Genomic DNA, 27,611 nt, shown 5'->3' on the forward strand with positions numbered 1-27,611 from the left:
GAGCACAGCCTTGTCCTGTTCTCTTGGATGAATTTCAGTTGGTGCAGCTCGAGGACGCTGACAACGTGCTTGGACAGGTTCGTGCAGCCACTTCCATACTGGATCCTTGCCCCTCTTGGCTGATAAAAAACTGGCAGGGAAGGAACAGCTGGCTGGGCCAGGGAGGTGATTAATGCCTCCTTGTGAGAGGGGGTGGTCCCAGGCCACCTCAAAGAGGCGGTAGTGAGACCACTCCTAAAGAAACGCTCCCTGGACCTGGAAAATCTTAGTCATTTTAGGCCAGTGGCAAATGTTCCTTTCCTGGGCAAGGTTCTTGCCAACCAGCTCCAGACACTCTTGGATGAGACCGATTATCTAGATCCATTTCAGTCGGGGTTCAGGCCGGGTTTTGGCATGGAAACAGCCTTGGTCGCCCTGTATGATGACCTATGTCGGGAGAGAGACAGGGGGAGTGTGACCTTGTTGATTCTCCTTGATCTCTCAGTGGCTTTTGACATCATCGACCATGATGTCCTTCTGGGACGATTGTCTGAGGTGGGAGTGGGAGCCACTGCATTGCAGTGGTTTCGCTCCTACTTGGATGGTCGGCTCCAGAAGGTGGTGCTTGGGGAATATTGCTCGGCCCTATGGATTCTCCAGTATGGAGTGCCACAGGGGTCAGTTCTGTTCCCCATGCTATTCAATATCTACATGAAACTGCCGAGTGCAGTCATCCAGAGTTTAGGGGCTCTATTTCTCCTTTTCATCTTCAGGTGAGGCTGTGGATATGCCAAATCTGTGCCTGGCTGCGACAATGGACTGGACGAGGGCTAATAAATTGAAGCTCAATCCAGACAAGACTGAGATGCTGTTGGTGGGTGGTTCTTCTGACCGGATGGAGGGTGCTCAACCTGTTCTGGATAGGGTTGCACTCCCCGTGAAGGAGCAGGTTCGTAGCTTGGGTGTTCTCCTTGAGCCAGCTTTGTCACTTGAGGCTCAGGTGGCCTCAGTGGCATGGAGTGCCTTCTACCAACTTCGGTTGGTGGCCCAGCTATGCCCCTATCTTGACAGGGATAACTTGGCTTCAGTTGTCTATGCTCTGGTAATCTCCAAGTTAGATTACTGCAATGCACTCTACGTGGGGCTGCCTTTGAAGACGGTGCAGAAACTGCAACTCATGCAAAATGTGGTGGCCAGATTGATCATGAGGACCAGAAGGTCCGAACATATAAGACTGACTCTGGCCCGCTTGCACTGGCTGCCTGTATGTTTCTGAGTCTGATTCAAGGTGTTGGTTTTAAACTATAAAGCCTTACATGGCTTGGGACCACAATACCTGATGGACCGCCACTCCTGACACAAACCTACCCGTATACTACGCTCAACATCTAAGGACCTCCTCTGGTTGCCTACACCGAGGGAAGCTCGGAAGACACGACAAGGGAGAGGACTTTTTTGGTGGAGGCCCCCAAATTATTGGAATGATCTCCTTGACGAGGCCCGCCTGGCGCCAACATTGTTATCTTTTCGGTGCCGAGTTAAGACCTTTCTCTTCTCCCAGGCATCTGGCAGCATATGATAAGTTTTAATCGATCCTGGAATGTCTTATGGTTATGGTTGTTGCTTTTGAGATTGTTTGTTTGAAATTGTTTTAGATATATGTTTCTTTTGTGTCTTTTGTCTGTTCATATGTTTTTTTATGTAAATGGATTTTAATCTCTGTATATTGTATTTTTAATGTTTTTAATCTTTGTAAACTGCCCAGAGAGCTTTGGCTATTGGGTGGTATAGAAATGTAATTAATTAATTAATTAATAAGAATTTAGGCTTCAGGATGAACAAGATTCTCCATTTCTGATTGACCAGTACAAATCAGCATTTAAGTTACTACACATCAGGGATTCTACAGCTTAAGGGGCAGGGGGGCATTTTTGTTGCTATTGCTAAGCAACTGAGAATCAGAAACCCTTGCTGTACTGCAAATCACCCAACAATTTACTGATAGATCTTAATCTACCTTTTTTCCTACTTCTGGTCTAGAAAAGCCCGAAGTAAGAAGTTTGACTAGTGGGCCTGTGAGTTCTCCTTTGGCTGTTAAGGTTCAGTATCAGAGATTCTCAAAATATAAGGTAGACTTCCATATGGGGATATGGAGAATTGCTAGATGAGGCATATGCTCCTCACTGACAAGCTCCCTCCCAGCCCAATTAAGACTTCACTGAAGTGTTTGTCACTATGTTAACCCATCCTTTTTTGCATCAAAAGGGAACAGAATGAAATAGAATCTATATGTACCTCTCACACATCAGCTCCATATTTTACAAAGCATAAGTGCATTTTAAGAAGCCACATTTAAAAAAAAAAAATGTATTTAAAAGGCTCAAATCCAAGTTGAGCTTCTTTTTATGGAAAGTCAGAAAACTACATAAATTGAGATTCACGTTGACAGGAAGCAGATGACATTATTGTAAAAATTATGTTTTAGTTTTATTCTCCCAGTGAGTTGTTCGCAGATGTCAATGAGACACTCTCGTTTAATTATGTCCGTGCTTGTGTGTGGCTGGGGTGAAGCCCTCCCAAGTTACAACCAGAACGCCCCCCCCCCCCGATATGAAAGCCCAATCCACCTAGGATGAAGTGGGCGGGAGGGGAGCGGGGGGGGGAGCGGCTGACCTTGCAACCTCCTCTACAGCCCATTCGCACCAGGAGGTCTTCAAACAGGAATGTGGATTCAGTGTTCCATCAGACTCACTGGGAGGTTTGCCATCAATTTCAATAAGATCAGGACTGTGTTGCAAACCAGTCAGTCAGTCACAGACAGGGTTATTCAGGCAAGTCCTACATAACAGAGCACGCAGAAAAGTTTTGTTTTATTTTGTTTTGTTTTGTTTTGTTTTGAAGTAGAAGTTGTACGTTTTGGACAGAGGGCTCTTTTTTTTTTAACCACATCCTTAAAAAATTTCCAGAAGCTGCTGCAAATCCATTTGTCTGTCTAAACCAGAGATGAGGGACCTCCAGCCCGTGCGGGTCCCCCACCGAGCCTGGCAGCTTCTTCCCTTGGCCCCACCCCCTCCGCCTTAGAGGGGAAAGCTCTTATCTCTGATCAGCTGGTGGTTGGAGATAAGAGCCTTTCCCTCCATAGCAGAAGAGATGGGGCCAGGAAAGGAAGCTACTCAGTGATTCAGTCCTGCTTCCTTCTGAGCCTTGTCCTGCAGGGGCCTGGCCTGTTTACTTCTGGGTAGACATGCAGAGGCTTGATATTTGGGAGATATCAGTATTATCTCAGATAATATTGATATTATCTGGAAGTGCTGCTGAGTGATTCAGTCCTGTTTACTTCTGAGTAGACATACTTCCTATAAATTGGTAACAATGGAACAGAGGGGAGAGGGATTTTTCAGCCCCACCCATTTTTGCCTGTGATTCCACCCACCACTGAAATGTGGCTCCCGAGAGCTTCTCCAAAATCTGGTCCTCGGGCCGAAAAAGGTTCTCCATCCTTGGTCTAAGCCTACCACAAATTATTCCCCATTATAAGCATTGTGTCTGTCCAGTTGCCTTGCACATTTCCTGACACAAACACTAAATGTAAATTGTCCAGTTCACACAGGAATCCACAGATGGGCTGGCAAAAGCCTCCAGGTGCCTGGAGCAGCTGCCACAGCAACCTGATGTTGCCCCCTTTGAAACCCCTCTCAGTGCCATGGTTTGCTTGGCCTCCCTCCAGCTTCTTCTTAGACCCCAACGATCAGAGAAAACAAGGCAGTCCTTGTTGCTCTCTACTGATCCAAGCCCAAGAAGCACCCGTGTGCTGCCAAAAGGGAAGCAGATGGGTGGTGACACTGAGAAAAGGTTAGCTTCTGCAGCTCCCAGTAGAGCTGGTATCTGGATTGCTAAAGGCTTCTCACCCCCATCAGCTGTATTGATAGGCAACTGCATGAACCAGCCCTTAAGTATTAAAACCAGTTCATTCATTCATTCATTTATAGTATTTCTAGGCAGCCTTTTAGCGCAAAGCCCTCACAAGGCAACTTACATAAAACCATAAAATTCAGTCATATTTTCAATTTAAAAAACACAATTTAAAAATAGCAATCCCAAATCTACAAATGTTGGGCCACCACCAAGAAGGCCCTGACTCTCATGCCCTTCAATCTGATTGATCGTACAGCTCAGCCTCGTCTACTTTTCCTTCCAGACATTAATGCTTGATATATATATATTTTTTTTTTAAAAACTCTTGAACTTTTCAACACTCTGTATTTCATACTAAATGCTAATAATGTATTAAAGTTAGACCAGAAAATGTCTAGAAATTCAAATAGCCCCAATTTGGGGGGATGTCCTAAATGGGTACACTTGATCCCTGAAGAAAGCTCCACACAGATGAAGAGCCTGAAAGTGAGGCAAGACACAGGTTCCCCAAAGGGGCAAAGAAAGTAAAAGATAATGGTTGCATTCAGATGTCACGTTAACCCATGATAGATTAATAAGCTATGCACAGTAGCCTATTTCTGAAATAGTCCACGATGCCTTGCCAAACAACTGGGCTAATAAACTACTGTGAGCAGCTTACTAAGCTAATTTGACTCACCACCAGCCTGCTCCCTGTCCTGCTGCAGTCCTCCAGCCTGAGAAGTGGTGCTGTTTCACCTCTAAAGCACTGGAAATTTGCAGTCGGGAGGCACCTGATCCAACATTAAACCCCCGCGTGGCTACTCACCATGGAGCAAAAATCCCAAGTGCACCAAAAAGAGGGTGGTGGCTATTAATCGGGACAACCCTTCATACACAGCCTCCCCCAGTCAGGAGGCATCCAATCCAACAACAAAACCCTGCACAATGACTCCAGAGGAGTGAAAATCCCGACTGCACCAAAAAGGGGGTGGTGGCTATAAAACCTTGGGGGTTTGCAAGATCAGGACCAAACTTCACACTCAGCCGACCCTAGTCAGGAGGCACCTGATGCACCATCAAAACCCCAGAGGAGGGAAAATACCGGATGCACTAAAAAGGGGAAGGCACAAATAAACCCTTGGGGCTTTGCAGGTTCGGGACAAAACCCTCAATTGCGCTCCCCCTCCCATGGCCATTGCTGGCATAGATGCCTTTATTGTCATCAGAATCAATGACAATAAAGTGGAGTTGCACATTTCACCACACACACACTGCTGGCAGAGCTGCTTCTGTTCACTATAGCGCCGTCATGCAAAAGCGACATTTGCGCAAAAACGGAACTGAGCATTCCCCCCCCCCCCCAGCCATTTGGCTTTTTATGGAAAACTGACCAAAGAAGGAAAAAGAAGGTGGGAGCTATAGCTCCCTGTTTGCTGGAATGGGGTGAAACTGCACAGGTGGGGGTGACCTCATGGGGAGCCTTCAGATGCTGTAGTGGATGATTGCACAATTTTGTTTCTTTATGGAAAAGTGTGCATAACAGGAAAAAGGGGGTGGGAGCTCTAACTCCCTGCCAGTTTGCTGAAATGGGGCGAAAGTGCACAGCTGGGGTGCCCTCAGGGGGAACCTATTTCCCAAGTTGTGCAGTTTCATAGTAGTGACCAGGGAAGCCTGTCATTGTGTAACTTCACTGTACCGTGGTAGCACGATAGCGTGAGACTATCAGTGTATTTGGGGAAAGCTGTCATTTTGTAACTGTAGCGCAGTATCAGGGAAGGCTTTGCTTGTTTGGCTGCTGTTGTCCCTGGGCTGCTTGTCAGATCTTGAAAAAAGGGCTCTGCAGGCTGGAGCAGAGTGGCTGCAGCAGTTTTGACCACCGTGGCTTATTTAACCCATCCTGGGTTATCGTGCCATCCAAACCCAGTCAATAAAAGGCCTCTGCCAGAGATTAAAACAAGATGAAGCAGAGCGAAAGCAACAATGGAGAAAAAATAGCTGGGAATGCACAGGATTGTCACTCAGCTTTTTCAGAAGCTTATTCATTTTAGGTTTAACAAATTTGTACTAAGATGAATTATCTGAACCAAATCAAATAAACCAAAAGATACTGGTTAATTTAAAAAAGAAAATCAAATTGAAGAAACCTTGCAACCTAAGAGCAGGGGCAGTGGCATTTTTAAAGTCAACGTTTAATTGAAGATTTTTCTTTTTTAATTGAAAAACCTAACAAAAACACACACACACACCCTTCACTAGCCTGTTCATTCCCCTGTGTTTTAAGATATATAGACATACTGGTCAAGATTAAAGTATCAGAGACGTATTACCAGGTGCAGGATTGGCAGATGTGACATATAGGATATGCAGGGGGAAACACATTGTAACCCACTAAGCATTATGTTTTAATGCTTCCATTCAAGTGCTTAGGGACTCAAGTAAAGACAAAAAATGCAGCAATTCCATTACCCTGGCAATAACAAAAACAATCATGATGAAATGAAGCCAGCCAATGCAAATTCACATGCAACTTGGGGATCGTGTTCATCTGACGAGGGGCCTATTCAACAACAAGCTGTTCTCCAGCCAAACACATGCCTAACCACACACCTCCCACAACTCTCTGCTGCAAATATTGCTCTTGGCCTCACTACATGAAAAATATACAAAGTGAAAGTAATAATGGGTGAAGAACTAGTTTGCTATCACAAGATGCATTTTCATTGCAATTTTTCTTACTAGTAGCCTTTCAGAAGACTTGCACGATACCAAGTTGTCTTGAAAAAGGTGGAGCGCCAAGCAGGAATAATGCCATTTGACAGAAGACTGTGAGCTACGCAAGATGACCCTCCTAACATCTTATGCCTTTTCTATGCAAGTTCTGATGGTCTGTGGACTGCCAGCAAAGCAAGACAAAAATCATAATTGGATAGAGAGCTGACCTGAGAACCATAAGGATTATTGGGAAGGAACAAACAAGCATGCATTTCAAGAAACAGACAGAGAGACTTGCAGGAAAAGTTGTAAGAAGCCAGGAGTATTCTCTGCAGGGATTTGCTCCTCCCTTCTTGAGAGCTCCAAAGACGTCATACCTGATATAGCTAAACCACAACCCGCGGTTGCCCTTTTAAAGGACCCTATAAACAGGGAACATTACTTAACCCACCATGGAGGCTACGATCACATGATGGGACACAAAGGATGGATGTGAAACATATAGGTGATGTGCTCAACTTTGTTTTCATCTGGCTGTTTCTGAGGTTCAGGTGTCCACAGCTAAGGCTAACCCAGGGCCTCTGAAATCATGTCTCTTCAGGTAAGCACTCGATGCTATTAGTGAGGCAACCAGGGCTCACAGCTCCCAGTTCTAGAAAAATTGTCCAGTTTCAGAAAACAGAAATGGTCCATGCTACAGCACGTCACCTGCTCCAGAGTTATAGCCAAACTACACATTACGCTAAATACATCATTTGAGACGATACCCAGATTTGTAAAAAAAACCCTGAATAGTAGGAGCGTGTGTGTGTGTGTGTGTGTGTGCGGTGGTAATTTTCTTCAGGACTACAGCATGTGGAAATGGGAGGTTTAACCCTTCCCTCCTCATGTGCTTATTAGCCTTAGAAAAAAATGTTTGCACTGGTGCTGCAGGGTGGGGTTTTCATCAGGAACATGTGTGGGTGGGAAGGGAAGAATTAAACCTCTCCCCATGCGCTGTGGTCCCGATGAAAATTGAGGACCCTGTATTTGCTATTACTTTTTTAAAAAAAATCTGTTGCAGTTTCTAATGATGCAGCAGTTTTAGCATCATGTCTAGTTTGCTCTTGGAGCATGCAAAGAATAGGGGTGATGGGGGGCTGGAGTTGTGTGCAGAGGTGTCTACTAGAAGGCCCCCTCCCTTTCTTCAGACAAGATGGAAAGCTCATCTCTCCAGGTTTATTGACATTTTTAAAACACAGCTACCCTGATCCCGTATCGGTGATGACTCCAAAGCACTAAGAACTCAACAGGGTGCCCAGTTACATATCACCGAAAAAGAAATGCATCACCAAACAAGAAGACAAAAGAGGACACCAATTTGTAAAACATTTGCATATGCAAATTTATATGTATAGGTGCAGATTTAGAAATAGCTATAATTTAAACAGAAATACATCACATCTCACCCTAGTGGGGAAGACTGTGACCAGGTGACCTGTGTGCCTGCTCAGTCTGCTGTCCAGGTGCTGTTGGTGGGCAACTTCCAGGCCCCTGCTCTCCCTCCTTTAGTTCTTTGACTTTCAACCAGACTTGGACTGGACACTTTCAAACAGGGGACTGTCCTCTGCCAATTCTTCAAAATAGAGGGCCATCCTCTGCAAAGTAGGCCACCTTGCTACTCTAGAACTCAACTCACAGCTAAATTAATCTAGCAACCATAGCTTATCCAAGATTAAGAAGACAGGAGGGATAAAGCTCCGTTGTTTTATCAACAGAGCTGGTGGCGGGCGCTTCCGCAAGGTCAGCGAGGCCACATCTGACTGTGATCAGATCACCAGCACCTGTTGCAAAGCCACCCATCCACGGGAAGCGGGGAGAGAGGGGAAGGACCTTGCCATCCCAGGAGATGACAGAAGACTTGAGCGAGAGCAGATGGAGCAATAGAAACGAAAAGGTAACAAACAACTGCACCCACTTGCCCTTGGGGAGAATATCTGAATGCTTGTTAACAGCCATTATTTCCCCTTGCCTCTGGAGAAAGGGAAGCTCTATTGTGGCAAGGCTTGGAAGATGGCCTGTTCTGGAATTTTGGCACATAATTTTAAAAGGCACCTTTTAAAAAGAGGGGTACACAAAGACCTAAAACATCCACCAGTGTTTTGGAAGACAGCCAGAGCAGGGCAGGGCTTTCTCCTCTCTGCCACCTGGAACCCATTTACTCCAGTGAAACGAAAGCCTCTGCTGTGCTAAGACACCACATTCCAGGCCCCAGAGTCAGCCTGGCTTGATCCTCAGGGTGAAAACAGCAGCAGTTCAAGAGTGCAAAAGGTGGCCCAAAGCAGGCTGGCTGGAGCAACACCTCTGGCAATTTAGTATCAGGCAGATGTTAACTATTTCCACATTTAGACATGATAAACCAATGAGTCTCAAAAGGGCCACAGTCATTTTGGTATTAAGTGTCGAACTGAGCACAAAAGGTCTCACGGTTCCACTTCAGGTTGGACATGCTCAAGCCCTTGAAACGTTAGGTCAGTGGGAGGCAGCCCAGAATTATTAGTTTAAGAGATTTCATTCATGGGGAAAACCGGGGGGGGGGGGGTCAAGCCAAGTTTGTTGGTGAGTGCAGTATTATTTGTGACATGTACTTCCACTTGTTTTTTGTTTTCTTAATGCTTGCTTTTTACACAGAAACTTGCAGAGCCCTAGTCTTAGCCCTGACTAAGAACCCCATCCACTCTATACCCTGGTCCCAGACCCACTAACTCAGCCTTCCTCAACCTGGTGCCCAGATTACAATTCCCATCATCCCAAGCCAACATGACTGTGCTGGCTGGCAGAACATGAGAGTTGTGGTCCAACCCACCTAGAGGGTGCCAGGTTGGTGAAGGTTGAGCTAGTTGCTTTAACTGGCTAATCCCAGCTACTCCTTCCCCAACATATCATCTTCCAGTAAACTCTCTCTCCCTCTTACTTTAACTTTCCATGCTCCCAGAAATGCCCCACACTTCCATCCAGTCACGCTCCAGAACACAGTTCACTACAAAGCAGTTTACAAAACTCCAAAGCAGGCTGAAGCTGAAAGTACGTGCTTTATTTCAGGGACTTTTTCAGCAGAATCAAAAAAATACCTGCCATTCAATGATTCCCCACCCCCCGTCCCCCCAGCAATGCCTGTAAAAATATTCACTTGTTCTTTTGTGTAGTGCCTAGGTATAGTTCCAGTTACCAACTGCCATCATTGATGCCACCGGATGAAAAGGCAGTCCTTCTATTATCTTTACATCCAGCTCCTTGACCTGCTGAATTACTACTTGCTATACTTTGTAACTAAGAGCTAGTGTCTTCTTTTATCCTCCTCCCTCCCAATCTTTTTTCCTTCTGTACCATGCCTCTTAAGATTGTAAGCCTAGGGCAGGGACTTATTACTGATCTTAGTAAATCACTGTGGGCGTAAAAACACTTTAAATAATAAGTTGCTGTTGTCCTTTCTTGCTGCTTCTCTCAAGTGACTCCATTTAGTCCCATTTGATTAGTCCCACCTGATTGGCTATGTAGTAACATGATGTCATTCCAATCACACCATGTGTCACTCATATGACTAAACTCAGAGGTAGCAATACCTAGCAGAAAAATGCAACAGAGGCAGCAGCAAACAGGATTTTTAAGAAATATATACATTAAGTATTCTCACAAATACGTTGGTTTTCCCTAGGAAATACTTCTACACACACCTCCACCCACAAGCAACAGTTTTGGACTGAAAATATAAGAGAATATTCAATAAACATCCAAGAGCCCCTTTTACAAGTGAAATTTAAAGTCCTCTTCTGAGATCAATCTTGCTTATTACACATATCATGTGGAATTTAGTATTCCAATGTCATGGAATTCCTATCATCACAGCTGTTGCCTAAAAATGGACTACTGAGTGTAGCTAGGGTGGCCTACTGTACAGAGGACAGTCCTCTATTTGAAGGCATCCTCTATCTGAAGGGCCGTCCCAAATCAGGTTTAAAGATAAGAACCATAAGAAAGGGGAGCAGCAGGGGCCTTGAAGTTGTCTGGACAATGTCATCAACCTGGACAGCAGACTGAGCAAGGCACGCAGGTCACCTGGTCACAGCCTTCTCCATTAGGGTGAGATGCACTGTATTTCTACTTAAATTATAATAATACTCTCCAAATTTGCATCAATACCTATAAATTTGCATAGGCAAATTTTATGCAAATCTGTTTCCTCTTTTGGGGGTTGGGGGCAATGCATAGGTAGCCACCCAGTTTGGGAGTGGAGGCTACAGTCTGAGTTGAATCTCAGCAGTAAATTCGTAACATCCTAGTTAACATGCATTTGATTCCTAGCCCATATTAATCTTAAAGCAAACCCCAAAGTTCCCTTATCACTTCTATTCTTTGCTCACCAGAAGGCACATATTGCAGGCATTGCACTGATTTCACGTGACAGAATCAATGTCACGTGACAGAATCAGTGTACAATCAATACATTGTAAAGTTTTTCATGCTTTTTTAAAAAGTAAGATGTCTTCTTGCTAGTTCCAACTGTGCTTTTATTTCTGGACACAGAGCAGCCTTGCCAAATATTATTACCCCCAAAAGTTTTTATTAGCCTCTTTACCCTTAAATATGATGTTAATCATTTGTGAAATCATCAACAGCTGGGCTGGTGGTAGGAACAAATGCCATTTTCCAATTGACAAAATGTTTCCTGGTCACCTGAAGAAGATTCTTACCATAGGCAACAGGGCAAGTGGCTATTTACAAGCTTAACATTAAAAAAAATCCCAATTATATAGCATCTTCAGTTACAGCAGCTTTTTTAAATATATCACTAACCAACAGGAAAAAAGTACCAGCCTGTTTATACTACTCTGTCCTAAAAAGAAAGAAAATCATTTTTTAAAGCTTCTCAGTTTGGTTCCCTGGAGATAACTTTTGGTCCAGGCGCATGACTGTTTACAAGTCTGCTTTACAGCATAAGCCAAAAACAAAAACACAGAGGCCAGGTTCAGAAGTTATGACCTCATTCTAGTAAGCTATGGTTTATCAGACCAGTAAGTATAATGCGCTAACACTCCCCCCTCCCCCCGCCCTCACTTGACATGGTTCGTTAAGCCACCGTTTCCCATTACAGCAGAATCAGGAAATGTTGTTTGATCTCTGCTTATTAACGGAGGATATGAAAAACCAAGATCTAACCCATGTTTCATAGCTCAGTTTGTAAACAGAGATTAAGGGTGCCATCCTATGCAGGTTTAGACTGAAAAAAGTCCTACAACTCCCATCATTCCCCAGCCAGCCAGGCTTGATCTAGCAGGCTTGATCTAGTAGGACACTGTGGTTTATAAACCATGACAGAAGTGCTGAAGCCATGAGGGAAGGGGCGAAGACAGAACATGTGGGCACAAGAGTTGTTTTTAGTTGGAGGAACAGCTAAGCAAAGTCTTCATAGCAATGTATAGTTGTTCTAGGAAGAAGTCCCGGTCCTAGGGCGAAGCAAGGAAGAAGAGGTAGATTTTTTTAAAAGACAGCGTTCCACAATCTGGTGCCCTCCACATGTTTTGGACTACAGATCTCATCATCCAACCATCTGCTACGCCGGCCGAGGCTAATAGGAGTTTTAGTCCAACATATGTGGAGGGCACCAGGTTAGGGAAGGATGAATTAGAATATTTGGGTTACTGATGGCGTTAAGAGTTGGCTGACCAAAGTACTGGGTGTAGATGTATCAGAAAGTAAGGATAGAATGGTGGGGTGGAGTAAGGCTGAGGTTTTGAAGGTTAAGGTTGTAGAAAGCCATCTATTGGTATATCAAGCTGCTCTTTGGGGCTTGTTCTCAAAGAACAAACATTACAAAAAAAAAATCTGTCAGGGATGCTCTGACTTGGATTCCTGCATTGAGCAGGGGGTTGGACTCAATGGCCTTGTAGGCCCCGCCCAACCCTACTACTATTCCAATGCCAATGGACAACCAGACAAAAAAGGCACACAAACACTGGTGGGGCATATTGCCTAAAGGACTGAGCTAAACACCTGGCTCATATTTCACCCCTGTCGATAAGTAGCCCTAGACAAGTGACTATTCTCTCAGTCTCAGCCCCACTGCCAGTTTGGAATACTACGGGGATGCCACTAGTGTGGCTTGCTGTGTTCTTATAAGGCAGCTATGAGGAACCTCCACACCACAAGGCTGTTCCCTCTTGGGAACAACCACTTTCCAAAGCCATACCCCAGGAGAGAGCACATCCACGTTGCACCAGCAACCTCCAGAGCAGCAATTGATTGAGATCTTTCGGAGACTTGATCGCTGCTCTGGAGTTTGCCAACAATATGGAAGCACTCTGGAGAAAAGCTTCCGAGGGAGCCACCACTTCAAAGCTCTCCCAGAGGTTCCCAGGGGCTGCGCCCACCCCTCGCCTTTCCTGTCAGGCAATACGAGGGGTACAAGGAGCCGGCTTCCCAGATGTACAGGTCATGTGTGGCCCAAGCATATGTATCAATGTTTAAAGCATGGGTGGACAGAAAAGAGATGATGATCTACTTCTCTTGAGTGGACTAGGTGCACCCTGTCTGATCCAGCAGGGCACTTAAGCTCTTAAAAGCACAATTCTCTGCATGTTTAGACAGAAAAAAGTCCTACTACTCTCAGCACACTCAGGGTCACTCAACACAGATCAGTTATGGCTGGTTATGCTTAAACCAGCCTTCTCCACCCTGGTGCTCTCAAAATGTGTTGGACTATAGCTTCCATCATCCCCATGCTGGCTGGAGCAAGACCACAGCAGGGAGAAAGGATTAAAGTCCCCTACCCCTCCCCCCAAAAAAGCTATGGCCTAGATCTACATCTGGGCCCCTACCCTTACTCTAGAGTAGAAAAGAAAAATGTAGCTGTTCCCTACATCTTTAAAGTCATGTGTGCTTTGGGTCTAGGAGATATAAGCATCTGATATGGCTGCACACAACTGAGAAATTTTATAGGAGCAGGGGAAGGAGACTGCCTGCAAACGATGCTGAAACTTTAGAGATACTCTGCAAGCCTGGCAATGATTTATTCTTTAAAAAACAACAACAGGACAAAGTTTCCATCCATAACACCACTAATTTCATTTGATTTTTTTTAACTTATAGACACAAATCCTATATACTGAGCCCAGGCAGTTTTCCTCCGAAGGCCCATGAGGCGCACGCTTGTTATTTTGGAAGGTTTCGGCTTTCTTCTTCCAAAAACACCACGTGGAGCAGGGTTGAGTCAAGGTCACTGGAAAGAGGACTCTTTTCACTAGACATGGGGAGAAGACAACCTGCAAGAACACAGGGCTTATGTCCTCACCACTCCGTATTTACATTTGAGACCAACCCGGAAAAGCTGCAAGAACCCTAAAGGCACATAAACTCCAAGCACCCATGTTGTGGCAAAACAAACAAATCTGGGTTCACAGACGCAGGTTTTGAAGGGGGTGCTGTCATGAAGATTGTAAATCTGAGACATCGCGGGGGAAGGGGGTTAAAAGCCTTTTAAATAAGCTGTTAGTGTTAACTGTACCAGACTTTCCTCTCGTATGTAAAGGGGCCCCATCCTCCAGATGCTCCGCTCCCTTCATATTTAAAAGTTTACCACCTAGCTCAGACTCCCCCAACCTGGTGTCCTCCAGATGTGTTGGACTACAACTCCTAGCATGCCCCAGGCAGCCATGGCTGGCTGGGGCATGCTGGGAGATGTTGCCGAACACATCTGGAGGGCACCAAGTTGGGGGACGCTGGCCTAGTTGGATCTAGGCCCATCTAGTCCAGCACTCTTTTCAGCAGCTGTTAGCCAGATAATCCTAGGAACTCACAAACAGGGGCTGACAGACTAGCCGTGTGTCCTGCTTTACAGAGGACAGTCCTCTCTCTTTGAAAAGCTGTCAGAAGACAGTCCTCTACTTGGAGGCATCCTCTATCTGAAGGGCTGTCCGGTCCAAGCCCGTTATGTCACTATATTTATGACAGTGGAATTCTCAAGTGGGGGGATAAAACACATAGCCATTGCGGCTGTAGCATCCCATAATGCTTGTTTTCACCAGGTGATTTGTTTAGTTATGATGGACTGCTGCTGCTGTTTTGATGCTGCTTAAGTGCTGAATGTGAGGTGGGATGGGTAGGGATGGAATACCCTGAACACATCATGAGTGAAACCCAAACCTCTCAGAAGTGGAGGCTGAGCTTGTCACGGCCTACGCCCACCACAGGAGAAGAATGGGGAGGAATTGCATGGTGCCCAATGGCAGCCCTTGAAAGGCTGATGCCTACTCCTAATAAGGATACAAGGTGCCATGGGAACTACATTTACAATGATCCCTGGCAGCCCTGACTGCTGTACCGTAATTATAGGGATGAATCGAGTCCCCTGAACTACTTACAAGCTCCCTCCACCCGGTTAACCTTAGGTAGGAAACAGAAAGGGTGGAGGAGCTCCCCTCAAATCAGTTCAAGCTCAAACTTGTTGATTCAAGGCCATTCCAAATCGAACCCAGGGGAGCTCACCCATCTCTAGCTTTAATTAAAGGTTTTGGTTTCAATGTATTTTGATTTTATCACAGTTTTTAGATTGGCTATCTTGAAATCCAGAGACAGCTGATAAATATTAGGCGTTCACAAAATGAAATGAGCCCCAATCCAGCAAGGGCAATCCAGGTTTGGAGACACACTTCAGCTTATTGTCACCCAGGCTGGACTCTGCACAAAAGCAAAAAGGAGCAGTGCCAGGGAAACCCTCTGCGTACAACACCCAGGAACGCACACACGGTGCTCCTTGTGGCATCTGCGCTGCCCATGCAGTTGGCTGGTGCCGTCAGCTCTGACACTCCTAAGCATTGTTTAGGAAGTGAGAAGACTGCTTACAGCCACCTTTCCTCTCCTTCTTCTGATGGATGACTGGAAGACAAAGTTCTAACCATCTGTTAGGTGGGGAGACGTTTGTGTGAAGCCCAACACATGGAAGATCTCCGGATCACCGTCACTGCTTACTTGTTTTTTAAAAAAGCACACACAAAATTCAGGCACCTTGACAATGACATTTTAAAACTGACATGGTGTTGTTTTCACTGTATCATCCAGAACTGCTGTTTCTTCATAGCCTTTTTATTAGGGTTGGCGGAGAATTTCTCCCCGAAACTTCGGGGGGCCGAGCGCCAATGTGTTCGGCCCCCCAAAAAAGTTTCGGGGAGAAATTCTCCGCACCCCCCCACACCCCGCACCCCCCCCCCGGGACGGGACTTACCTTTCCCGAATGTCCCTCCCGGCGGCGGGTCCCGGCGGCGGTTCGTCGGGTCTTCGTCAGGGGCGGGAGCCGATCTTTCGACCGGCTGCCGCCGCCGCCATTCCAATAAAAGTAAATTAAAAAAAACGCCCCCGTGATAGGCTACGTGACGATTAACGTAGCCTATCACGGCTAGATTTGCAAAGTCAGCCGTGATAGGCTATGTAAATCGTCACGTAGCCTATCACGGGTGACTTAAAAAAAAAAAAAGCGCGTACGGCTAATGGCGGCCCCATAGGGAGCCGCCATTCCCGTTCCTTATTTGGTCGCTGTAGTCTACGTAAAGATTACGTAGTCTACGGCGAAAATAAAGGCAACGCTATTTGCGTTGCCTTTATTTTCGCCGTAGACTACGTAATCTTTACGTAGACTACAGCGACCAAATAAGGAACGGGAATGGCGGCTCCCTATGGGGCCGCCATTAGCCGTACGCGCTTTTTTTTTTTTTTAAGTCACCCGTGATAGGCTACGTGACGATTTACATAGCCTATCACGGCTGACTTTGCAAATCTAGCCGTGATAGGCTACGTTAATCGTCACGTAGCCTATCACGGGGGCGTGTTTTTTTTTTTAACTTTTAATTTCGCGGCCGGGCGAGGCAAGGCGCCTCCTCCCCGGCCTGAATTTCGGCCGGGCGAGGCGGGAAGCCTCCCCCCCCCGGCCTGAACTTCGGGGGGAGAGCAGCGAAGCGCCTCCCCCCCACCGCGAAAAGCTGCGAGACCAGGTAAGTGACTTTCGTGCACCCCTACTTTTTATGTGTGAGTTTGATTGTTGCAACCTGCCATCTAGTGGCCTTCTCCACTCACTACGTGCACCTGAAGCTCTGCATATAAAGACAAAGACTCACAGTTGTAAAGGAAGAACCATTGGGCCAGGGTTCATAAGTACATTAGATTGGATGCCGGATTCAATTTTTGTTGACATTAGAAAAGAAGAGGGATAAGCTTCAAAGAAACAAGATCTTCAGCAGGATGAGGATCTCAAGAGGATTGTACAGCTTATGTGAACAAATCTGTCTTTTAACCTATGCAAAACATACCTTCGCAGCTGGCTGGGGGATTCTGGGAGCTGTAGTCCAATACATCTGGAGAGCACCAGGTTGAGGAAGGCTGCTTTAGAGTAACTGCTTGTTTGGTGTAATACTAAAGTGCCCACACACAAAGGAAATGAGTGGATGATGCAATATAAAGCTATACAGTCCATACAACACGTTCTTGTTCAATCTCACAGTGCTACAGATATCTGTCTCATGAATTTTATTTTCCATGAAGAGACACTTCCCCATGATTTCCACTTATATCTAAACAAGGCAGAAAGACAGAGTGCATAAGACAGGGCACAATCTGTTTCATTTATTTCAGTGATGAATCCAGAACTACATTCTGTTTCTGCACTCAAAATCACTAACAATCCTACACTCAAGCATGCAAAGTGGGAGCAAAATCACTTAGCAGTATTTAGGTAGCATCCTATACTCATCTACATGGGAGTAAGTCCTACTGAATTCAGTGAGACTTGCTTCTCAGTAAACATGCATAGGATTGCACTGTTAATTTTCTTGATTGCATGCAAGTAGTCAAGTGCAATTAAAAAGTATATTTAAAGAAAGGTAACTTATTCTGCATTATGGCATCTTTTGAATAGGGATGGGAGACTTGTAAACCCTCCAAATGTTGTTGGATTGCAACTCCCATCATCCATGACCATTGGCTATGCTGGCTAAAGCTGATGGAGGTTGCAGTCCAACAAGAACTGGAGGACTACAAGTTGCACACCCCTGCTCTAGAATGTACCCAGATGTATAAGCGTTCTTTTGAACTGCCCAGAGAGCCTTGGCGGTTGGGCGGTATATAAATGTAATAATAAAAATAAGGACATTTTCAGTAGGCCTAGCAGAGTTATTGGCAAAGCAAGCCACTGAAAGCAACCACATGGGATACCATGCAATACCATAATGTCTTGCAAAGACAGGAAGTCCTATGGGCTGAAAGAATTCTGAGTTTTGAGAAACCAGACCACTACCAAAGAATGTTGGGGAACAGAGCCCATACAAATGGCCAAACGATAACAGGAGCAATCTCGCCTATGAAAGTGTAAGGAGAACTTTATCCCACATCAGGTGCAGATGTTTAGTAACATGGTCATCTGTAGCTACCTGTATTTTATGGAAATCTACATCATTTCAGAGTCCAATACTACTAAGCTGCTGTTGGATACTGTTCCTCAAAAGACCCCCAAACTACCTTTTTGCACTAATTTTCTTGTTCACTGCCCTGATCAGCTGCAGCTTTGACACTTTTGTTGTTGTTCAAAAACATCCTCTGAATCAGCTTCATTTGACTTTAGTGGTGTCATTACATAGCCAGGTCTGAATACCTATATTTATTTATTACTGCTCTTAAAAATTAGCACGCTAAGAACATTCAGGATGATTTAGGTGTTCAGCAGGCAAGCAATCACAGAAAAAAAAACATGACAGAATAAGATCCTCAATGCAGCACATTCAGAATGAAGGAGGAAGCAAAGCAAAGTCTTACAGGACCTTGCACATTTCTTAGGCATGATTCACACATGCATGAACATTTGATTTCTGGCAGCAGAATGTGAGAACTGACTATTGAAAAAGTGTATTATGACTGGGGTAATCTGAGGCAAAATGAAATTAATCTCTGCAGTCTCACGTATATTAAACATAATAATAAAACAATTTGAGCTTTCTAATCTTGTGCGTGTACACACTGGTTTTGTTGCTGATTATTCTCCTTAAGGGTAGCATTTCTTTTCTCTGTGTATACCTATTATTACCAGGAAATCACGAGGAGTTTTCCTGCCATCTGTTGGTTTAAAGTAAATAATGCAACTCCGTGTCCTAAAGGCGAGTTCTTTGGTCAAAATATGCCACCGGTGGTTGGCCTATGCATTGCTCAAAACTACGTCCAAATGGGGTGGGCTGCCATGCAGCCAGTGTCGTGTTGCTAAACAGTGAGCCACCTTGTTCAGCACCATTGTCTGGAGCACCTCAGCACCAATAACAGCACCAGCATCAACACCAGTAACAATGGCTCCTGGGGGGCTGTGAAGTTGGCGTTAGCGGATCCAATGTAACAGTGCTGTACCACATGATTCATAGCTGACATATGTGGTGGCACTAGCTATCTGCATGGAGCTCCACACATACAGGCACTGACAGCTACCACGCTGCTGTCATCACGTTTAAACTGGGCCTGACTTCGTGCCTGGGGCTAGCTGAGCCTCTGGACTTAGTCTATCTAAAGCAGCCTTCCCCATTCTGATGCCCTCCATATGTTTTGGACTACAACTCCCGGCATTCCTGACAATTGGCCATGCTGGCTGGGGCTGATGGGAGCTGAGGCCTAAAACATCTGGAGGGCACCAGATTGGGGAAGGGTGGCCCAAAGGCAGGAGCATGACTGATCTGAGCAAGCTCACACGAGAGCTCTGTAGGGACAGAGAACTTTCCCAGCTTGTTGAACCTGGGAAGGCTGCTCTGGGCATGCTGACAAATGTTTCTGGTAGCTTAAAGCAAATTCTAATAATCTGGAGGCTCTTCTAACCTCTGGGAATAAGGGGCTCCACTGTTCTGGGTTGCAGGTCAGGTCCCACCAGAAGACATCCTCCATTGAGAAGCACAGGAGTACCACACCAGACACATTTGGCAAGAAGTTATCGGAACATGGGATACATGGTCCATGTGGTGCCCTAAAGATGGGCCACATGATCTCTTAGAAAGCAATAGTACTGTCCACTTGGTGGCTCCACATCAGGAACTGAATTGGCTCAGTTGAGCAAACCAGCAAGGTTCTGGTATGTAAAAAAATAGAGACATGAAGCAAAGCTGTCACACAAACAACATAAACAATACAGCCACTCTCGCTGTCTGTATAGGAAAATGGTGATCTCAACAGGCATCAACACATCTGTGACCTGAGGTTTGACATGTATCAGATGTACAGCACCCTTCTGGAAAGCTTCTTAAAGTAATACAATCCCCCAACACTGAACAATTAAGGTTTGTTTGTGATGGAGTTTTGGGAGGAGGGAGAATCATGCTGCCATACCTCCTGCAAAATCCTTGTTGCCACTGCTCCAAAATCTGTTTACATGTGGAGTGGTATACAAATCTTGTAAATAAATAAAACCTGTGCATACTAAGAAGCTGAAGTCTCAGCTCGTAGTGAAAGTGGGGATGTTAGGAAAGCTATGAAAGGTCTCTACCTGAGGGGCTGCTGATATTCAGAATAGACTGGTCGTCTTCAGCCTTTGCAGAGCTGAACTCTGCCTTCAGTTATACTACACAGGATTTACTTCTGTTTGTTTTACTTTGCATATTTTTATATGGTCCCTCACCCACCCTCACATCAAATGTTCTGCAGCTTCCTACCTCATGCATCCTAGCAAATACTTTTGCTTGGTGCCTTCAAACATGTATCAAGAGCTTTTCCCACTAAAGGAAATTTCATTTTTTTAAAAATCTACCCACAAAAACATGTTTCTGCAGGGAAAAGCTGATGTGGGGCACGGCAAATCAACACAGTATAAATCACCCAGTTTTGCAACATCTAGGGCTGAATGATTAAAATGAAAGCACTGCATGTGTTGGGCTTAGCACCTCTGTATCCTTGTCTACCCTATAGAGAACACAAACGGAGTTGCTTTTCCTGCCCTAGGGCATGCACTTTCAAGACAGCAGAGGGACATGCTGCCAATCCCATTGCCAAGCTAAGCAGCCATAGCAGCCACACAAAACAATGTACTAGCCAGCAACCTGAGAGTTGTGGTGGTAGCAAGCGTGGAGGAATGCAGCAAGCAAAGCCAGTAAGGTTCAGTGGTTATTTAACAAACATGTCCTCACGCATTTCACCGATCTTCACCAGGGGGCATCTATTCAACAGTTACTTTGACACATGCTGCATCTCCTTCCAATACATGATGTTTGGAGACATGGTTCTTCTATACCATGTGTTATTTTAAAATGTTCCTTTACCCTCCTTGAAATATCATGTAAAAAATTCCCAAGAACTTGTATGCAAGTAGTGCTTTTTCAGAGACAGTGCTGCAGAGGAGCGTGCACGCTTGCATATAATAATATTACTATTAACGCCAATGCTGGTGTGCAGGCTTGCTAACTGACCAGCGCTCTGGAAGAAATTGACCAGATAGAAGAAAAGAGAGTCAACTAACCTACCTGTACAGGAAAGAAATCAAACCAGTGCTAAAACCCCTTGTCAGTTATTCCTTTCTAAGCCACATACAAATCACTCCCATTGTCCACTTAGGACTGAAGCTCTAAGGAATTAATTTAAAGCAAGGGTGCAGAATTAGAATTGGGTGGAGGGCTGAACTGCCCCCCACCAGGCCCCCAGTAGGCCAGATGATGTCAGTGGGCATGGCCGCAACCACTGACGTCATCGCCCTGCCCTGTGGCCATTTTGCCTTTCTCTGTGCAGAGCGAGGCACAGAGAAAGGGACTCAGCCAGTGCTGGGAAGAGCAGCCACTCCTCCCAGCCCTGGATGAGCCAAGGCAGGATTAAGCAAAATAGGAGAAAATGTGCAAATTTGCTTACGGGGCATTATCTTTAAAGCTCACAGAATTTCAATTGCCTAGGCATGGAACTTCTATTTTATTTAAATGCAGAGTACACACATGCCTGACTGTAAGTGCAGGAGGTTGAGAACCATGACTTGTAAGGTTCTAGAGAAGAGGGCCAAATCTCCCAGCTACATCAAAATCCAGATCAAAGACATCTCTCCGAAGCTGCATGCAGACAATTCCCCACCGAACCTGCACGCTCTCCCCAGTTGACTTGTTTATTTAGCCCAGGCATGGGGAGCCTTTTTTCTTGTCGCGGTCCGCATTACCTTGGTGGAAACTGGGGGGTGGGGGGTGGTCTGCATTCCAGCTGTGGGCAGAGCCACTGCCAAAGCGAGCAGAAATCAGCATGAAGCTAGGCCAAGGTCTGCATTTGGCCGTTACGCTGCAGGTTCCCCACCCCTGGTTTAGCTCCTGAGATCAGGAGGTGATTTCTAATCTGAGCCATCAGACAGGAATCAACCCCTTCTTCTTGCCATGTCATTCTCTTTATTGTACTCCTTGCCATCTCACCTGCCAATCACCAAGTATAAACTAATCTGCCTGGCTGTCTTAATAGCAGTGTGAAAAATCATTATGCAGAGAACAGAGGAACAAACAGAAGTGTGCAGAAACTCAAAAGCACATCCAATGGATTGTACTTGCCCTTGCCAGAGCCAGCCTTACCTGTCTATAGGTACATATGATGATTTCCCTCAGGTGATAGTGCATGGGCGTCATCGTCTCACTCACAGTATCCAGTGCCATGTCCACCTCCTTCTTCATTTGGTGTCCCTCTGGTAATAACTGGACCACTTTCATGACCACCTGGCAGGTAACAACAATGATACGGATTATCATGAAGCCTTCCCACGTGGAATACTCCCTGAAAGGGGTCAATACTGAGCAGCTGCAAATGTATTATGGAGAAGTAAGAGGGAAAATAGTTTGCCCCCAAAAGCTACTTTAGGCATTACAAAAACAACAAAGAGTCTTGCAGCACCTTAAAAGACTAACCATTTTATTCTGGCATAAGTGTTCGTGAACACTGCCCACACACACTGCCCACAATCACTCATCAGATGAAGTAAACTGGAGTCCACGAAAGCTTATGCCAGAATAAATGTGTCAAGTCTTCAAGGTGCCACAAAACATTTTGTGTTTTTTGCTGGAACAAACTCACACGCGCACGCACACACATGCACGCACACCTCCGCCTCTGGAAATGTTGGCATTACATATCCCTGCTTGCATTGCAAAAATGTATGTAAGGGAATGGAGAGAAAGCAACTCGGAGATGCATGCCTGTAATGTTTTTGACCCTGCCAACAAGTACAAAACCCACACCAAGCAAAATTCCAGAAATATTCATTGGAGCTCACACCCCACATACTTAACCCTAATCATTCAGCTATTAAGGACAAACATCTTAGATTATTTAAGAAGGAGGAATATTGGCAGCAGCCATAAGCCATAGTTTCTTTATAATCTTTGCACCTCGTATAAGCTGTGCCTTGTGGTTCTATGAGACAGATTTTGTGCCACCCCTTTCCTCTCAGAGCTCCAGTGATAACAGAGCTGGCAGCTCAGTGCTCTGAACTACTCCACCTCACTAAGAATAAGGGCTACTTAGAGACTGTAGGGGAAACAGCAGAGATGTGGCAGAAACTGGGACAAGCGGCAGCCGAATAAGATTCCATAGCAGCTGCACACTCAGGTGTGGTTGTGGCAGCACTCAATGTATTTATTTACAACGGTGAAGGGTGCCTAAAGACCAGATCCAAATCATCACCTTAAGAATATTCACAACACAAAATAACTGGAAGATACTCACCTCAAACTCTCCTTTGGTGTACTTGGCATCAGGCACACTCACAATTTCATCGTCGATTATCTCAGGGATTCCCTGCAGCAACAAGAGGGGGTCTTATGTTTAATTCTTCACCCATGCCAGAGATTACATTTGAACAGTGCCACAGAATTATGCACCCCAAAGTACAGGTGCTTATGAAGTTAGTGATATGCCATATGGAGATACAACAGAAGTGTGGTTTACTGTAGAATTTCTTCTAAAGTATTCTCCTTCATCCTTTAGTTCTTTGGGTTTACAAAAGGAATTCCAGTGCATTGCAGAGGATTCTTGGGTGTGTTCTTGGGTGCTCACTGAGTTCCATGCAGGCTTGCTGGCCAGGCCTGGTGGACCACATTGGCTGTACTTGGATGTCACGCTAAAATTGTGGTTTTAGCAAGCCTCGGGGTCACGTTCTCCCCCTTTTCTCCTCCAGTGTGGCTGCAAGGTGGAGTTCAAAAGCTTTCGCTCCCATCTCTTATTAATTGCAGTTCAGCTTGTCACCCAAACCCTAAACTGCAGTTAATAATAAGTACAGTTTGCTTAAAGAAGCCAGTTTCATAACCCATGGCTTGAGGTTGGCTTGTTTCCAACAAACCATAGTTGAAATTAACTACAGTTTGTCAGGTTCAGATGAAACAACAAGCTACAGTTAAACAAAACTGAAGTGAAAGCTTTTGAACTCCTTGTGACCACACTGGAAGATGGAGGACACATGAGTTTGAGGCTCACTGGAGCTCGTTTTCCTCACACTACACCATTACCCCATTTGAAGCAAGAGTCCACACTGGAAAACACACAAACATTCCGCTGTTGCAGGAAGACAGACTGATAGCTGTCACACTGTCTTTCAGGGACGTTTATCTGCCATTCCTCCATTTCTCACCAAAGAACCCCAGATAAACTTCCATGGAACCTCAAGGATTCCAGGGACACAGTCTGAAAACCACTGTCTTAATTCACAGCAGCTTAGAATATTTATATTAAAATCATGACCCATCATAAAAAACTTTAAAAACACACACGCACAAAGCCAAAATTTATCAAATTACAGAAAACTTTCCCCATGGTTTCCCTCACCACAGAAACCAAAGAACATACTGATTTACAGCAATGGGCAACAGCAGCAGAAACCTAGGACCAAGACCCATGCCTTAAAGCAGGGGTGGCAACCCTCAAGCCTGGAGGCCAAATCTGGCCCCGATGGCGATGCCCCCTTTCCTTGGCCCCACCCCTTCCCCCCACCCACGGATCGTTCGGTGGTTTCCTGGCTATTGTGCAGATTTTCCCCCATTCTAAAATGTTGAAATGCCTCTCCTAAGGCTTAGGTATTGGCAGTGAGAGCTTTCAGCTAAAATATACTGTGTGTGTGTGTGTGTGTGTGTGTGTGTGTGTTTGGCCCAGCCCCTTTTGCCTTCAGTACTGCCCCTTTGCCTTCATGCCTGCCCACCACTGGAACGAGGCCCTTGAGAGCTTCCCTAAAATTTAATTTGGCTGTTGGGCTGAAAGGCTGTTGTTCCCCTCTCTGTCTTAAAGCCTGTTAGAATAAAGCCTGATAGAGCCAGTGTGGTGTAGTGGCTAGAGCGTTGGACTGGGAGTCGGGAGTTCTGGGTTCTAGTCCCCACTCAGCCATGGATGTTGACTGGGTGACTTTGGGCCAGTCGCAGACTCTCAGCCCAACCTACCTCACAGGACTCTTGTGAGGATAAAATGGAGAGGAGGAGGATTGTGCATGCTGCCTTGGGTTCCTTACAAGGAAAAAAGGCGGGATGTAAATGTAACAAATAATAAAATAATAATAGAAGAGTGTAGAGGTCTTTCGACATGCCTGAAGGGACAAGTGTGGACATGAAGCTTCCTCCATAGAATGAAGGCCACCTTCAAAAAGGCCTTGCTCAACAAACGCTCTCAGAGCGGGACACGGAGTTGGCCATCACTTACCAATATTAACAGGGAGATGCCCTGCTTTCTGTCCCACCTCTGTCTCTCCAAGGAATGCAACTCCCAAGTGAGGCTTAAAAGATTAAAATTAATCCTTAAGAGTACATCCCAGAAGCCAACAGGCTTGTAACATCAAGGGATGCGAGGCCTGCCTGCTCTGTGCTCAACCCACTGAGGATTCCTCTAGAACGTCAGGCACCACTCACGGGAGAGTTCCAGTCCCTTCCCAGAATGGGAGAGCCCTCTCTAAACGAGTACATACATTGAAATGCCAAAGGGTGAGGACAGCAATAACCATGGCTGCGGTGGTTCTTCCTCTGCCACTGTGACAATTGAACACAAAGGCAGCGTGGGAGTCTTCGGCCAGAGCACCCTTCATTGCTTCCAGCAGCTGATCGAAGTCCTACAGATGGAAAAGAAAAGGCGCCGTGAGCAGACTAGTCTTTCCTGGGTACATACCACCCATGGGTTCCACATGGCATGCATTCTGTAAGACAATACAGCAGCTTTCTGAGGTGCCTGTCCCCTTCAGCATCAACTGAGACACAGTCCAACAGATGAGTTACAACTGGATACTGCACGAAGTGGGAGGAGCCACTGTTATGGCTTTGTAAACACTGGGCTTTTCCAGATCATCATCTCTCAGCTAGATGAGCCAAGATATGAACAAACCTTGTCGGTGCACAGAAAGCCCCTTAATTCCTCGCTTTGTAGCGGGGGCAAGAAAGTCAGGAAGTCTTTAACTATAGTTTCCCATTTGTTCTGCAAGATACTATGGCCAATTGCTTCAGAACAAGCCAGGATATTAAGTTAACTTCAAACCATGGCTTCATATCCTGGCTTGTTCTGGAGCCATTAACCACAGCTTCCTGGCTCGTAAGAAATTAGAAAATATAGTTTCGCACCTAGGAAAAAGAAACCAAATGCATAGTTACAAGGTGGGGGATACGTGGCTCAACAATACTACAAGCAAGAAGGATCTTGGAATTGTTGTCGATCACAAGCTGAATATGAGCCAACTAAGTGATGTGGCTGCAAAAAAGGCAAATGCTGTTTTGGGCTGCATTAATAGAAGCATAGCTTCCAAATCCCAAGAAGTACTAGTTCTCCTCTACCCAGCACTGGTTAGGCCTCATCTGGAGTACTGTGTCCAGTTCTGGGCACCACACTTTAAGAAGGATCAGACAAACTGGAGAAGGTTCAGAGGAAGGCAACAAAGATGATCAGGGGACTGGAAACAATGCCCTATGAGGAGAGACTGAAAGAACTGGGCACGTTTAGTCTTGAGAAGAGAAGACTGAGGGGAGATATGATAGCGCTCTTCAAGTACTTGAAAGGCTATCACAGAGAGGAAGGCCAGGATCTCGATCATCCCAGAGTGCAGAAAACAGAATAATGGGCTCAAGTGACAGGAAGCCAGATTCTGGCTGAACATAAGGAAAAACTTCCTGACTGTTAGAGCAATACGACAATGGAACGAATTACCTAGGGAGGTAGTGGGCTCTCCCACACTGGTGGCATTCAAGATGAGGCTGGACAGCCATCTGTCAGGGATGCTCTGAGTTGGATTCCTGCACTGAGCAGGGGGTTGGACTCGATGGTCTTATAGGCACCTTCCAACCCTACTATTCTATGATTCTATGATAGTTAACTGAACACTTCATGATTTGTTCGAATGAAGGGGCTCACATGAAGGGTTATGTGTGCAGTAAAAAGTCTAGCTCGTACCTCCGCTTATGATGCCACGGTATTATCATCCTAACATGGCCAATGTTTTACGCAGTGCCTTGGCTGTGGGGAAGAGAGAGCACCTGAGAAAAAAGACAAATTGCCCACCATTGACAGAAGGCATCCCAATATCCATACCTTTCCAATAAAAAGGGCACTATTCATATACATTACAACCTAGGACTAGGATTTAAAGAACAAATAATTATAGTGAGATCCAATCCTAAAAAAGAACTTAAACCTCACCTTAGAATGCATTCCTGAACCATATACAGATTTGTCCTTTTCCCATGTGGCTTGGTTCCTCTTTGTAATACGTATTTATAAGTTATTTCAAGAACCATAAAAGCAAAAAAGACAGCCACTGGAATTACATATTTACTTACTGCGCCCAAGAAATCTCCTTGTTGTCATGTTTATAAGATCAGATGGTAACATTGGGGCTGTGTATGTGATATGATTCTGTGGGCCTTAGAATTTTCTTTTTTAATAAAAAATGTTCCTAAGCCTTTATTTTTGTGAAGATGTGCTTGAACTGAAGTGAGCAACATCTGGCGAGGTCTCAGAAGCCAGATCAATGCCAAGAAGTGAACTTGCCTCTTCCTGGCAGCTGAGGAGAC

General features: G+C 45.3%; 1 protein-coding gene across 1 annotated transcript in view; it reads right to left on the reverse strand.

The window, feature by feature from the left end:
• The window catches only part of PALD1 (phosphatase domain containing paladin 1), a 151,266-nt gene that overhangs the window by 41,670 nt on the left and 81,985 nt on the right, over positions 1 to 27,611 (reverse strand). The window contains exons 16-18 of the mRNA XM_084841902.1: positions 25,526 to 25,666; positions 23,308 to 23,379; positions 22,161 to 22,301 (exon numbers count right to left, since the gene is read on the reverse strand). Of these exons, the coding sequence (XP_084698028.1) occupies positions 22,161 to 22,301; positions 23,308 to 23,379; positions 25,526 to 25,666 (354 nt within the window). The remainder of the gene's footprint in view (positions 1 to 22,160; positions 22,302 to 23,307; positions 23,380 to 25,525; positions 25,667 to 27,611) is intronic.

The sequence above is a fragment of the Heloderma suspectum genome, chromosome 3 (genome assembly GCF_057233095.1).
Source record: "Heloderma suspectum isolate Gila_16-S chromosome 3, 16-S_ref, whole genome shotgun sequence".
Classification (NCBI taxonomy): domain Eukaryota; kingdom Metazoa; phylum Chordata; class Lepidosauria; order Squamata; family Helodermatidae; genus Heloderma; species Heloderma suspectum.